Source organism: Pangasianodon hypophthalmus, chromosome 23 (assembly GCF_027358585.1).
Source record: "Pangasianodon hypophthalmus isolate fPanHyp1 chromosome 23, fPanHyp1.pri, whole genome shotgun sequence".
NCBI lineage: Eukaryota > Metazoa > Chordata > Actinopteri > Siluriformes > Pangasiidae > Pangasianodon > Pangasianodon hypophthalmus.
The window spans coordinates 20,028,925-20,045,296 of record NC_069732.1 but is presented as its reverse complement, the minus strand read 5'-3'; the positions used below and the strand labels follow the sequence as shown (position 1 = coordinate 20,045,296).

At 42.4% G+C, this 16,372-nt stretch overlaps 1 protein-coding gene and 1 long non-coding RNA gene across 8 annotated transcripts in view; one reads left to right on the top strand and one right to left on the bottom strand.

Annotated features, from left to right (window-relative positions):
* Positions 1 to 14,448, bottom strand: part of hivep1 (HIVEP zinc finger 1) — a 65,622-nt gene extending 51,174 nt beyond the window's left edge. For 2 of the 7 annotated variants that reach the window (XM_026910690.3, XM_053228217.1), the window contains exons 1-2: positions 13,822 to 13,955; positions 6,335 to 6,479 (exon numbers count right to left, since the gene is read on the bottom strand). In XM_026910690.3, the coding sequence (XP_026766491.1) occupies positions 6,335 to 6,374 (40 nt within the window). In that variant the 5' untranslated portion in view covers positions 6,375 to 6,479; positions 13,822 to 13,955. Of the gene's footprint in view, positions 1 to 6,334; positions 6,480 to 6,747; positions 8,404 to 13,477; positions 13,613 to 13,821; positions 14,204 to 14,317 lie in introns of those variants that run through there. The other 5 variants (XM_026910689.3, XM_026910691.3, XM_026910692.3 and 2 more) reach the window with 5 other exon arrangements.
* LOC128317227 (uncharacterized) lies at positions 13,894 to 16,172 on the top strand. The gene is made up of 2 exons (XR_008300768.1): positions 13,894 to 14,032; positions 14,440 to 16,172. It is a non-coding gene; the product is annotated as an uncharacterized LOC128317227 (long non-coding RNA).
* Positions 16,173 to 16,372: the final 200 nt, after the last annotated feature.

The window sequence follows — 16,372 nt, the reverse complement described above, 5'->3', positions numbered from 1 at the left end:
CAAATCACACATCATTTGTCTGAGTAGATTCAGGTAATGATATGTTAGACAAGTATGAAATAGCTGTTTATATTTACTTGGCAGAGGTAATAATTAATAAATAATTAACTTAACAAATATAACCCAGAGTCAGATCATTCTCTATAAATTGGAGTCAGATATTTAAATCATAATACACGTTTTAACTTCACCTACCTCCATTTCAGTTATTGGTTTCAGGAGAGTGGTGGATTAAGTCCTACAATTTTGAACTTGTCCTAAAATGAAGCACCACACAGTCTGGCAGCCGAGTTTCGACCTGCTTTATTACAGACCAGATCTTCTGAACTCACCAAGGAAACAACAAACTCATCCTGCCTTTGCAATGGGTGTGTAAGAGCAGGTAAAACACTAGAATGTTCAGCGCAAGTTATAGACAAATTAAGAAGTTCAAAAGTCTAATATCATTTAGCCAGGTAGCGATGGCTAATGGCATAATCTGGTAACTGGAATCACTGTCCCCATTTACCATCAAGCATCATCTCAGACTCTGCATGTGGATCAGTGTCCAGATGCTTCCTCTACATCCTCTCTAACCTTTGTTAGTTTGGGATAGGCAAAACTGGGCCAGATTAGTTACGTTAATATCCACTTAAATTTGTCCTCTGTTCTCCATCAATTAACCAAAAATGAGTAAGACCTCTGATATTATGTTCGTCTCACTGTGGAGAATAAGCCCTCCTCATGCTTTCCACAGCCCAGTGCTTTCAGGAGATCAGTGAACGAGCCTGCTGATCATTAACATGCTGCCATATCAGGTGGAACAAGGGCAAACATATTTAACCTCTGAGTTTTGGATTATGGAATGCAACCTGCTGGAATGGACTCATCAATCTGGCTGCACTGAGCATACCCGTAACGTCAATACCCTAATGGCTTCATGGAGCTTCACTATGAAATCCCCCCATTCTGCATGTGTCCAAGTACATGATGACTGGAGAAGCGCTCCATATTACACAGAAAGGATAAAAAACCATCACAAATGTGAGCCTAGTTTACTCCATGACACATGCAAGTTCAGACTGCTGAGTGAGAAGCTCTCTTGTTTCTCCCTGACATGCTTCTCCTTCCTCATCATGCTTTTGGACAGGATATTTTCTGTACTCTGGACTGGAAATTCCTCAGCACAAGCATTACTTCTTCTATTCCCACAATGTTCAGTTCCAAAACATCACTTTAAATCATCTGAATCACAGAGACAAAATGCCTGCAGCTCAATGCAGGACTAATATTCAAGTTTTACAGCTTCCAGAGATTCCACGTCAGAATTTTCTGGAGGTCTATTTTCCAGCGTTTACACATTTCAGGTTGCACTTAAACACCTAAAACTCTTCCTAGGCTAGTGTAGATACTTTCCAGGGCCAGATTTTTCCATAATCTTGAAAGTCAGGCTAAAAATACTCCATCACAACAGGAAACAGATCTACGCTATACTTCAGCACATTTAAAAGACTTCAAATAGCAGGTGAGAAAAAGATGAAATGTTCTGTTCGGGTCTCAATCATTCAGACATTTCTTTGCTGACCAGTTCAAAGCTCTTTCTGATGGTTTTCATTACTGTCACTTTTCAGAGACGTAAAGCCCCATGATTCAACAGCTTAAAGGATGCAAGATGTCAAACCATCCATATCAACGGACACATATACACTATATGGCCAAAAGTATGTGCACCCCTGATCATCACACCCATATGTGTTTCTTCCCCAAACTGTTACCACAAAACCTGAAGCATACAGTTGTGTAGAACGTCTCTGTGTGCTGTAGCATTACAGTTTCTCTTCACTGGAACTAAGAGGCTCAAACCTGTTCCAGCATGACAATGCCCCTGTGCACAAAGCGAGCTCCATGAAGACATGGTGTGTGAAGGTTGGAGTGGAAGAACTCGAGTGTCCTGCACAGAGCCCTGACCTCAACCCCACTGAACACCTTTGGGATGAACTGGAACTGGAGACTCCTTACCCAACATCAGCGCCTGACCTCACTAATGCTCTTGTAGCTGAATGAACACAAATCCCCACAGCCACGCTCCAACATCTAGTGGAAAGCGTCCCAGAAGAGTGGAGCTCATTATAACAGCAAACACACAGGGAATAAATCAGGAATGGGATGTTCAACAAGCACATATGGATGTGATGGTCAGGTGTCCAAAAACCTTTGGCCATATAGTGTACATTATACATATTCTTTATTATGAGAACCCCTTCGTACAACCCAATCAACCACAAAAGAGGGAAAAAAAAGTCAGGTATGCAGAGTGAGTAACTGAGTGACTACTTTTGTAACTACTGACTACTTATTATCCCTAGCAAAGTATCAGGCTTAGTTAGCTAGGTAGCTTCCAAAACCAGCTGAAATCAGAGTATGCAATCTTCCTCTGGGACTGGCTATCAGACTGTCACACAGTCCTGTTTTAGAAAAAAATACAAGGTGTATTATACTATTGTAATGCATCAAAACTGACAAAAGTGCATACTTTCTTTATTTCAATTCCACGGGGGTGTTAAATAGTATAAATAAATAGTTATGCAAATCACTCCCTCGCTCACTCCCTCGCTCACTCCCTCGCTCACTCCCTCGCTCACTCCCTCGCTCACTCCCTCGCTCACTCGGTGGGAGGAAACCAGGGAACCCAGAGGAAACCCACAGGGACATCATGGAAAACATGCACCAAAACTCTACACAGACTCTGAGCTCAGGATCAAATGGGGAATCCTGGAGCTGTGAGGCAGCAATGTTACCATCTGCATCACCCCAACACACTGCTCTGAAACTCAAAAGCAACATTTTCTGTCCTGGCAAACACAAACAATATTTCTGTATTATATTTTTAATATTAGATTCATAGTACCTTACTTCACCTCTGATAGTGCATTGATGTGTTTTTTAGCAAAGCCTTTAGCATATTACAAATTATATGCACAAATAATTTTTCAATGAATCTGTGGCCAGAACATCATACATCCAACAGGCCTGTTTACGCTTCTGCTTTTGGTTTGTCTAAATTGTTTCATGCCGTAACATTACTAAATAAAATGACTACATTTATGTTAAATGACAGACTTATTTACATTTGTTTTTGCAATGCAAATCACTCAGGAAGGGCAGCTGTAATGTGACAGTAAGGCCAGCCGTATAGGCGCTAACGTGTGCTGCACCATGTGCTTAGCGACTAGCTGTTTGTGAAAAGTAAACACAGGTGCCTAGCAAGGAGTGTGCACTCCTCACTTCCTGTATGTTTGCCCACATAGCAGATCACATGCACATTCCTGCTTACGTCTGAAAGACTCTCTCTCTCTCTCTCTCTCTCTCACACAGTCACACACAGTCACACTCAGTCACACTCAGTCACACTCAGTCACACTCAGTCACACTCAGTCACACTCAGTCACACTCAGTCACACTCAGTCACACACACACACACGTCTTTCACCTGGCAATAAAACATGACAGCCAGTCTGTGATACACCCTAGAAATGAAGCAGACTGACAGGACAATAAAAGCTGTGTACTTTGAGGCTGCATGCTACGATTATGGCTTGCTGCAGGAAGTAAGTGTGTGTGTGTGTGTGACTGAGTGAGGGAGGTTCCCTCTGTATCCATGACATCAGTACACTGAGCACAACACAGGGAACTCTCAGCTCTCCTGTCTGTTATTATTATTTGGAAAGTAACATCTAACTGCTTTGACTCTTCATCACATCGTTTTCACAAACTCTGTTCAGTTCTATATAATAACTCCTGTGTGAAAGCAAGCAGTGCATGACTATCACTAAATCCATTCTGTTTGGCCAGAACATCTGCAGCAACATGTCTGTGCACATGTAAGATAAGCAATTGTCCCAAAAAATTGAGTATCCCGTAAGTCCAGCATCATAGGGTTAATGTATATTTTTATATTTTCACAGACCGTGATGTATTTGAGCAAGGAAGAATAAATCCAAATAACTCAAATAACTCAGACAAATTGTGGACATATTGAGCTATAAGTTTTTGTTTTGCTGTTTTTTCCTCCAATGACGCCAGACTTACAGTAGACCCTGTAGATTTTCTTTCAATTTATTAGTTTATTAGTTTATTTGAGGTACTAATAAGACTACTGCTGTATTCTTTAGAAACTGAACTAAAGAAATAAACACCTCCAAGACAGCACTTCCTGCTTTCAGTGTAGAATCTTTTTGCAAAACAGCTAATTTTTTCATGCTTGCTTTAGTTATCCTGAATCAATTAATCCTGAACCAGGTTCATGGGACACCTTGAAGCCTGTGATCTCCATTAATGCCAAGACAGTGACGGTGTATTCACCACAGTTTAGCAGCAGAACCCTCATTTAATAACATCACGTAGAAGAGTTTCTAAATTGTTACTTACACAAATGTAATTTTAAAAAAAATGTAAAAAGTCACATACACACAATGAAACAGGGATTTGTCAAATGTGCAATATGCATATCATATGCACAAGCAGTGCACACGCATATCACTGTGCATTTAAATACAGACATCCCCTGTTAACCATCAATGAATCAATCAACATTTATTTATAAAGCACATTTAAACACAACATAAGTTGATCCAAAGTGTTGTATGATAGAAAAAAAAGTAAAACAATAAAAACAATACACATACCATATATGAGGACTTTCAGATGCCATGGAGAAACGTGCAAGCAAAAGAAACTTCTTTTTCCTAAGGCACATATTTTAATCCTTAGATAGTTATTAAGCTTCGCTGTTTGTTTTATGCATTTGTCATTTTTAATAACTTGAATGAAAAGTGTGCAAATGTGCATCATAGATGGAATAAAAACCACTGGGATTCAAGAATACAGTCACGTGAAACCCAGTGACAGAAGTCCAGTTTCACGGGTGTCAGTGGCGTATTGATGTAGAGGAATAAAAGTCCTAACAGTACCACATGATCAGCTGTGCTATCAAAAAAAGAATATGATTGGGGAAATCGAAATGCGTTAATTAAAATCTAAAAAGGAGGAAATATGCTTTTTTAATTTAATTTAATTTAATTTATTTATTTATTTTACCATTTCTGTATCAATGGACACGTCATTCAGTAATAAAAGCACAGGGCAGGATGTGCTGTGTGTCACAACTTTATAGTGTGGGCAGAAAAGTTGTTTGATTTGTTTGATCATTGCCTTTCATGTCAATAATAAGTGTTTTTATATTGTACTGATGCTCAGATGTCTCCAAATAAGTTATTTAATAAACACTAAATATCATTCACTAAAAAAACAGCAGAGTTTTTTTTTATTAAAAAAACAAGAAAGAAAATGTACAACATCTAACATCTACCACATTGCAGAGCGGACATGCACTTTTATTATCTCTAACACTTGTATGGAGTAAGCTTATACACTCAGCTGATTATAAATCCAGACATTTCTGCAGACTGCATTTAAATATCATTTCAGTCAATAATGTTTTACCACTTATGCTGTTATTCTGGAGCTGTTCCTCCACAGGCTAAAACAAGGGATTTTGTGTTTTCTCTTTTCTTGTTAGCAACGCTTGGTACCACTGGCAAGTTTTCCACCACTCATTCCGCCACTGCTCCCACAATTCTCCCTGCATGAATTTTTGCCTGCCTCCACAGAAGAACACTTCTCTACAAGGTGAATACACCCTGAATCTGTAACAGACTCTTGAGCGCTAAACCTGTGTCTCAGGCTGCCTTGGACTCCCCAAATACTTCATTTATTCATTCATTCACCTCTAGTAACCACTTTGTCCTGTACAGGGTTGTGGTGGATCTGCAATCTATCCCATTAACACTGCGCATGATGCAGGAATATGCCAGTCCATCACAGGGCACCATGCACACACGCACACCATCCTGAGCTCAGATTACTGTCTGTGTGGAGTTTCACATGTTCTCATCTTGCCCAGTAAATGGACTGGTGACTCTAAATTGCCCCTGGGTGTGAATAAGTGTTGGCAAATGTGGGTGTTCATGGTGTATTCCCATCCAGCATGGATTCGCTCCAGTGTTCCCTGGATAGGCTCAGGATCCATCGCGACCCTGACCAGGATAAAGAGGATACTGATGATGAACTAATGAAATCTGCTCATTTTTAAAATGGGAGAAATTATGCTACCAGAGATTTGTACTGTGCACCGTATGTGAGGAGGGTGGGGAAAAAAAAAAACACAAGAAGCTATGTGGCATAACTGCCCCCTCTCAGACTTATCCATGCTCCAATTCAACAGTTTCATTTCTAATCAGAAATGAAATCAGAAGCCACAAAAGTATTCCTTCTGCCTGCCTAAGGACCTGCTTACCTTTTAGGTTTTTGGGGTTGTTCTGCTTGGTACGTGGCATTTTTCTTTCTCCCGTCTGGTCTGGCTCCTTCAATTACACATTGTAGGGCAGGACGCTGGCTAGGACGCTGACGTTACCAGAAATTCACTGAGGCCAACTCCTGGCCTACAAGGAAAAGACACACAAATAAAAAGATCTCACTCAGGAAACATATACAAATAAAAAGAGTTCATTCAAAATCAGGCTGTTCCCCAGTACAGTCAGTGAACGTCTCTAGGCCCCATATGTAACACAAAAAAAAGTGTTAAGACACTATGCTTTGGACCCATGATTACAGTCCATATATTATTGCACTTTAAAGATGCAAAAAGTTGAGAGAAACGCAAGATACACCGCACACTGAGAGAAAAAACAGGTGAGTGCTTGCTAGTACCAAGACAAAGAGTGTGGCGTCCCCAAACATAGTCCAAGCGTAGTCCGCAGTCCTTCAGCGCACTGAAGCTTTTACAAAATTTAACTTTTTAGAATAAATTTGTGTATTTATTTATGGTAGTAAATGACAAACAGATTAATGATACATATATTTTATGCATTTATGACTTACTAAACTTTGCAAAACTCCAAAAAAAAAATTCCCATTTAATTACTGATGGCAAACTTGCAAATTTGGAAGTCTGAGATGAACAGTTTTTTAGTGGTGCAGTCTTGCTCTAGATGCTGTGGCCACTCACTTTTTATTTTAATCTATATGCCAAACTAAGAGTGGACTTATCAGTGTCTGCCTCTACTGGTGAATGCTGGAAAGTGCGACTCAGAAATGAGAGCCCTGGCCTCCACCTCAGCTTTCATCTCTGCTGCTTGTTGTTCTTGGGAATGCTAGTTGAATGTCATGTACAATTGAGACACACACACCTGCCTTATGCAGCCCATGGGATAGTGCTCACTAAGGCTGCAGGACAGGTTTCTATCTGCATGTGTAAAGGTTTACATCTTCTATCTAAGCATGTGTCAACCCATGAGTCAAACACAGCCTCGTTTCATTTCAAAAAAAAAAAGAAAGAAAAAAAGAATGGCACTTAGTACACTACTGCTGAACATTTTCACACATCTAGCATTCACAGCAGATCCGTAGCGTAGCGACTGCCTGCATTCTGCACGTGCCGCTGTTCAGCAGCTTCACATCTCACAGAGCTGAAACCCGGGTTAAAACCAACGCCTACCCGCTGCAAGGCAGACCCGCTTCTGAAAAGATTTAGAAACCCGTCAGGGATTGGTCAGGCCAGGAATTAATATCAGAGGGATGAGGAAATGTATTAAATAAAATCACTAGGTGATCTGTACAGTCCAGCTGAGAAGAGTGACGCGTTAGATTCCTACACAGCAGCAGGAATAGCGATGGCACGAGTTAGTTTAAAGCACAATCTACTATCAACTAATCGTACCCTCTTAATACGATAAAACATCTTCAGGACAGTTCCACTGGAAATGATTACAATAAAATAACGTTAGTAACGGCAGAACGTGACATCTTATTCATTGGATACTTGGAAGGTTAAATATGAAATCATAATGATGACTTCGTAGACCTTTTACGAACATCATCACAAAGCAGCTACTGTGAGAGCAGCTACTACAGGGTCCAGTCAGAATGACACACCTGATCTAATCCACCTGATCTAATCCACCTGATCTAATCCACCTGATCTAATCCACCTGATCTAATCCACCGTGGCTGTGAGGATCAGGAAGAGAAGACAAAATATAAGAGCCAGATGGCATCACTTTCCTCCTCGTAGCCCAAACGCAGCTGAGGCCCTGAGCCACTTGCACTGAGGCCCTGCAGCTCCACTGCAAAACTGAAGCAGCTGTTTGTTTGGGTTTCACTAACGTTTCATTTCTGGCCAAACGACTGTGTTAATGGGGGTATAGGGTGTGTTAAGTGTCTTACAGCCTGTAAGCAGTGATACGGAGGGCAGGACTGAGCTGCTCCACGGACACAACACTGTACACTGAACACCAGCTAACTAACACCTTATAGCCTCCATTAACACTGTACACTGAACACCAGCTAACTAACACCTTATAGCCTCCATTAACACTGTACACTGAACACCAGCTAACTAACACCTTATAGCCTCCATTAACACTGTACACTGAACACCAGCTAACTAACACCTTATAGCCTCCATTAACACTGTACACTGAACACCAGCTAACTAACACCCTATACCCCCATTAACACTGTACACTGAACACCAGCTAACTAACACCCTATACCTCCATTAACACTGTACACTGAACACCAGCTAACTAACACCCTATACCTCCATTAACACTGTACACTGAACACCAGCTAACTAACACCCTATACCTCCATTAACACTGTACACTGAACACCAGCTAACTAACACCTTATAGCCTCCATTAACACTGTACACTGAACACCAGCTAACTAACACCTTATAGCCTCCATTAACACTGTACACTGAACACCAGCTAACTAACACCTTATAGCCTCCATTAACACTGTACACTGAACACCAGCTAACTAACACCTTATAGCCTCCATTAACACTGTACACTGAACACCAGCTAACTAACACCCTATACCCCCATTAACACTGTACACTGAACACCAGCTAACTAACACCCTATACCTCCATTAACACTGTACACTGAACACCAGCTAACTAACACCCTATACCTCCATTAACACTGTACACTGAACACCAGCTAACTAACACCCTATACCTCCATTAACACTGTACACTGAACACCAGCTAACTAACACCTTATAGCCTCCATTAACACTGTACACTGAACACCAGCTAACTAACACCTTATAGCCTCCATTAACACTGTACACTGAACACCAGCTAACTAACACCTTATAGCCTCCATTAACACTGTACACTGAACACCAGCTAACTAACACCCTATACCCCCATTAACACTGTACACTGAACACCAGCTAACTAACACCCTATACCTCCATTAACACTGTACACTGAACACCAGCTAACTAACACCCTATACCTCCATTAACACTGTACACTGAACACCAGCTAACTAACACCCTATACCTCCATTAACACTGTACACTGAACACCAGCTAACTAACACCTTATAGCCTCCATTAACACTGTACACTGAACACCAGCTAACTAACACCTTATAGCCTCCATTAACACTGTACACTGAACACCAGCTAACTAACACCTTATAGCCTCCATTAACACTGTACACTGAACACCAGCTAACTAACACCTTATAGCCTCCATTAACACTGTACACTGAACACCAGCTAACTAACACCCTATACCCCCATTAACACTGTACACTGAACACCAGCTAACTAACACCCTATACCTCCATTAACACTGTACACTGAACACCAGCTAACTAACACCCTATACCTCCATTAACACTGTACACTGAACACCAGCTAACTAACACCCTATACCTCCATTAACACTGTACACTGAACACCAGCTAACTAACACCTTATAGCCTCCATTAACACTGTACACTGAACACCAGCTAACTAACACCTTATAGCCTCCATTAACACTGTACACTGAACACCAGCTAACTAACACCTTATAGCCTCCATTAACACTGTACACTGAACACCAGCTAACTAACACCCTATACCTCCATTAACACTGTACACTGAACACCAGCTAACTAACACCCTATACCTCCATTAACACTGTACACTGAACACCAGCTAACTAACACCTTATAGCCTCCATTAACACTGTACACTGAACACCAGCTAACTAACACCTTATAGCCTCCATTAACACTGTACACTGAACACCAGCTAACTAACACCTTATAGCCTCCATTAACACTGTACACTGAACACCAGCTAACTAACACCCTATACCCCCATTAACACTGTACACTGAACACCAGCTAACTAACACCCTATACCTCCATTAACACTGTACACTGAACACCAGCTAACTAACACCCTATACCTCCATTAACACTGTACACTGAACACCAGCTAACTAACACCCTATACCTCCATTAACACTGTACACTGAACACCAGCTAACTAACACCTTATAGCCTCCATTAACACTGTACACTGAACACCAGCTAACTAACACCTTATAGCCTCCATTAACACTGTACACTGAACACCAGCTAACTAACACCTTATAGCCTCCATTAACACTGTACACTGAACACCAGCTAACTAACACCCTATACCCCCATTAACACTGTACACTGAACACCAGCTAACTAACACCCTATACCCCCATTAACACTGTACACTGAACACCAGCTAACTAACACCTTATAGCCTCCATTAACACTGTACACTGAACACCAGCTAACTAACACCCTATACCCCCATTAACACTGTACACTGAACACCAGCTAACTAACACCCTATACCCCCATTAACACTGTACACTGAACACCAGCTAACTAACACCTTATAGCCTCCATTAACACTGTACACTGAACACCAGCTAACTAACACCTTATAGCCTCCATTAACACTGTACACTGAACACCAGCTAACTAACACCTTATAGCCTCCATTAACACTGTACACTGAACACCAGCTAACTAACACCCTATACCCCCATTAACACTGTACACTGAACACCAGCTAACTAACACCCTATACCCCCATTAACACTGTACACTGAACACCAGCTAACTAACACCTTATAGCCTCCATTAACACTGTACACTGAACACCAGCTAACTAACACCCTATAGCCTCCATTAACACTGTACACTGAACACCAGCTAACTAACACCCTATACCCCCATTAACACTGTACACTGAACACCAGCTAACTAACACCTTATAGCCTCCATTAACACTGTACACTGAACACCAGCTAACTAACACCCTATAGCCTCCATTAACACTGTACACTGAACACCAGCTAACTAACACCTTATAGCCTCCATTAACACTGTACACTGAACACCAGCTAACTAACACCCTATAGCCTCCATTAACACTGTACACTGAACACCAGCTAACTAACACCTTATAGCCTCCATTAACACTGTACACTGAACACCAGCTAACTAACACCTTATAGCCTCCATTAACACTGTACACTGAACACCAGCTAACTAACACCCTATACCCCCATTAACGCTGTACACTGAACACCAGCTAACTAACACCCTATAGCCTCCATTAACACTGTACACTGAACACCAGCTAACTAACACCTTATAGCCTCCATTAACACTGTACACTGAACACCAGCTAACTAACACCTTATAGCCTCCATTAACACTGTACACTGAACACCAGCTAACTAACACCCTATAGCCTCCATTAACACTGTACACTGAACACCAGCTAACTAACACCTTATAGCCTCCATTAACACTGTACACTGAACACCAGCTAACTAACACCTTATAGCCTCCATTAACACTGTACACTGAACACCAGCTAACTAACACCCTATACCCCCATTAACACTGTACACTGAACACCAGCTAACTAACACCCTATACCCCCCATTAACACTGTACACTGAACACCAGCTAACTAACACCCTATACCCCCCATTAACACTGTACACCAGCTACCTAACATCTTATAGCCTCCATTAACACTGTACACTGTAGACCAGCTACCTAACACCTTATACCCCCATTAACACTGAACACCAGCTAACTAACACCCTATACTCCCATAAACACTGTACACTGAACACCAGCTAACTAACACCCTATACCCCCATTAACACTGTACACTGAACACCAGCTAACTAACACCCTATACCCCCATTAACACTGTACACCAGCTACCTAACATATTATAGCCTCCATTAACACTGTACACTGTAGACCAGCTTCCTAACACACTATACCCCCCATTAACACTGAACACAAGCTAACTAACACCTTATACCCCCCCATTAACACTCTACACTGAACACCAGCTTCCTAACACCTTATACCCCCCATTAACACTGAACATCAGCTTCCTAACACCTTATACCCCCATTAACACTGTACACAAGCTAACTAACACCTTATACCCCCATTAACACTGTACACAAGCTAACTAACACCTTATACCCCCCATTAACACTGAACACCAGCTTCCTAACACCTTATAGCCTCCATTAACACTGTACACTGAACACCAGCTTCCTAACACCTTATACCCCCCATTAACACTGAACACCAGCTTCCTAACACCTTATAGCCTCCATTAACACTGTACACTGAACACCAGCTACCTAACACCCTATACCCCCATTAACACTGTACACTGAACACCAGCTTCCTAACACCATTTACCCCATTAACACTGTACACCGAACACCAGCTACCTAACACCCTTTACCCCCCCCCCCCCCCCATTAACACTGAAAACTAGCTTACTAACACTCTATACCCCCATTAACACTGTACACCAGCTACCTAACATCTTATAGCCTCCATTAACACTGTACACCAGCTACCTAACATCTTATAGCCTCCATTAACACTGTACACCAGCTACCTAACATCTTATAGCCTCCATTAACACTGAACACCAGCTAACTAACACCCTATACCCCCCCATTAACACTGTACACTGAACACCAGCTACCTAACACCCTATACCCCCATTAACACTGTACACTGAACACCAGCTAACTAACACCCTATACCCCCATTAACACTGTACACTGAACACCAGCTAACTAACAAAACGCTTCCCCTGACATTATTACATAACACTAAGAGTCTCCTCACCACGCAGTCCCGTGTGTGTGTGTGTGCGTGCGTGCGGTGACGTCACCTCGCAGCTCACAGCGCGCACGCGCAGACGGGCTTACTAGGACGAGCAAAGTCACAAATACCGCCTGGCGCCCAGACAATAAACACTGAGAAGAGCGTACTGAATGTTCCGCAGTGCATTGCATAAAACGCACATGAAGTCAGAGTACGCATTGGGAAACACCCTGAAACACGACTGACAGGACCTGCACTTATTACACACACACACACACACACGACTTAAATGACTGTCGTTATCCCTCTCCATATAATAATGTGCTCCTAATATTCCGGGCAGAATTACTGAATGCTCTAGGGGAAAAAAACACGCGCAAAAAAACAACAACAAAAAAAAAACAGATTAACCCATTTGTACGCAGATTAACATTCACCTCCTCCCAGGAGTGTGTTAATGATTCCCTCAGCTGCTGAATGCAGAGCCCGTTAGCATGCGCATTGCTGAGAGCCCCACGTGTGAAACCCCGGAAAAGGGCAGCAGCTCGTTTCCTACATGACAGCTGAGATTAAAGCGACATGCGGTGGTGCTGAGGTGTGAAGTGAGAGCAGCAGCAGTGCAGGACTGTGTGTGTAACACACACATGAACGCAGCAGAGGGAGGAGTCGGGGAAAACCCCTGCGAGTCCTCCGCAACAGGACGCCGAAAAAACACACTTCCTCAAAGCCAGCAAATAAATAAACACCAGCTAAATATCCAAAACACGCCACCAAAACACACCGTCAGTGTTTACACTCCGCCGTGTAGAGGACTGCAGCCGGGCTTAGCTTACCCACCGTCCCGGAGTGTTTCTTCAGCAACACTGGAGCTGTGCTGCGGGCTTCATAAACATTACACACACACACAGAGAGAGAGACAGAGACAGAGAGAGAGAGAGAAAGCGCATTAAAATGCTGCAGACGTCTACTCCAGAACAGAGGCGCGCGCTCCGGTGAGCTGCAAAACACGGGCCGGAAAACAGCTCCATGTGAGCTTTAAACTGATACAGGATTCTGAACACGTTTCCACTTCCACAGCAGCATCTGGGGGCTTTACTGGCTTTACGTGTTAGCTAAATATCATGGAATGTACAGCATGGAGGGTACACAGAGTGACAGAGAGAGAGAAAGCGAGAGAAAGAGAGAGAGAGAGAGAGAGAGAGAGAGAGAGAGAGAGAGAGAGCATTCCTTTATTCTGAACACGCAGAAATGTTGGTTATCCAGCCGTGTGTACTTACAGGTGCAGTCCTAATAGTTGGAGAAATTTCTGCTCTCCTACACCTTAACGGTCAGAGGTAAAGGTCTGTGTTTTCCTCTCTCTCTCTCTCTCTCTCTCTCTCTCTCTCTGTAACTATTGCAGGAAACCGACAGGCCCACTGACGTCAGCGGGGGTCCCGTCTCCGCCTCCCGACCGGAGGAAGTGCAGCCAGGGGGGTTCGCGACTGACGTCAGAGAAAGTCCTCGTTCTCGTAGTTTTTTTGGTCATTCACGCGTCAGTGCTTAGATTTGTAGAGTAGTGTGTGCTGTGACGCAGGACATGAGCGGCGCTGCCAGCAGTGTGATCTGTGAGCGGCTAGAGAGTGTCGCTGCTCGCGCTCCCCCCTGGCACTGGCCCCTCCTGCACATAGCTCAGGACTGGCGGTTTTCCCGGAGGTTCCTTGTTGTCAGGTCACGTTGTGTCCCTCAACTAGTGCCCGGGCTTTCCCTTCCACACCTCACACAAAACAACAGCCTCCACCACAACCTCCACCACCACAACCACCTGCACCACAAAGTCCAAGCTGCAGCCCAGGCCCATCTGCTCATCTGCCCATCTGCTGGCACTGACTGATGCTGAAGCAGATATGAGCAGGATCTGAGAAATTACACAAAAACATCAGGGGGACTGTTTAAGCAGCCTTTAAAAAAAGTTCATGCTCATTGCAAATTCGAGCTTCACAGGAATGTACTGGTTTTTCAGCTCTATTAAGATTTTATAGAAATTTCCACCGGGACAGACAGATACCTCAAACTGCAGTGACAAAGAAAAGAGAAAAAGAAACCACTAACCAGTCAATCGAATCTAATCCGAAGCGTGTAGGACCTGATAGATACACACACACACACACACACACACACACACACTGTACTGTTGTGCAGTGATATTACACACACACACACACACACACACACACACACACACTGTACTGTTGTGCAGTGATATTACACACACACACACACACACTGTAACGTTGTGCAGTGATATTACACACACACACACACACACACACACACACTGTAACGTTGTGCAGTGATATTACACACACACACACACTGTAACGTTGTGCAGTGATATTACACACACACACACACACACACACACACACTGTAACGTTGTGCAGTGATATTACACACACACACACACTGTAACGTTGTGCAGTGATATTACACACACACACACACACACACACACTGTAACGTTGTGCAGTGATATTACACACACACACACACACACACACACTGTACTGTTGTGCAGTGATATTACACACACACACACACACACACACACACTGTAACGTTGTGCAGGGTCATCGGGTGCTTTAAACTGAGACATCACGGGAATCTCGTCTAGCTATTTGGCCCATTTTTCATTTTTTCCCTTATCATGTCATCCTAAGGATATACGCCAAAAGTTTAAACCAGAGGTAAAGCTCGAGAACCTTAAGTAAGGTTAGCCAAGCTAGATCGCTAGTCTTATATTTTAGATATCAGACTAAATAACCCACCTAGTTTCCTTTTGGGCTGGGGTTTTGGGTTCTCATTGTCCAACGTGAGCAGCTTCTTGTTGTGTAATTTGATATCCTATGTTCTTCCTTGAACTAAACTGAAGTAAACGAAAATAAACAATTTTATTTTCTTAGGATTTTAAACTTTTTTTAAACATATTTGAGATGCATCACTGGCAATGAAGGAGTTAAAACAGTAGTATAACTGCAACAAGGCAGTGGTGATTTTTACAGTAATGTACTGTTAGCAATATGTAGTCCTGTAAAAGTACAGTTTTGTACTCTATTTAAAATAGCAGTAAATAGTGCTGTTATTGTAAACAAATATTAGAGCAAGAAAGCTGTAAATGTTTATTTTAGAAACTACCTGACTGTAATAAGTTACTGTAAACTTACAGTGTAATTTTTCTTTTACAAAACAAATGAAACAACATCACACTGAAGGTCTTCTAACAGGCCCATGCATTCAAGAATTGTGTCAAGACGCTGTTCTTTAATCTTTTCACAGTGTTATTTCTTTCATAAAAC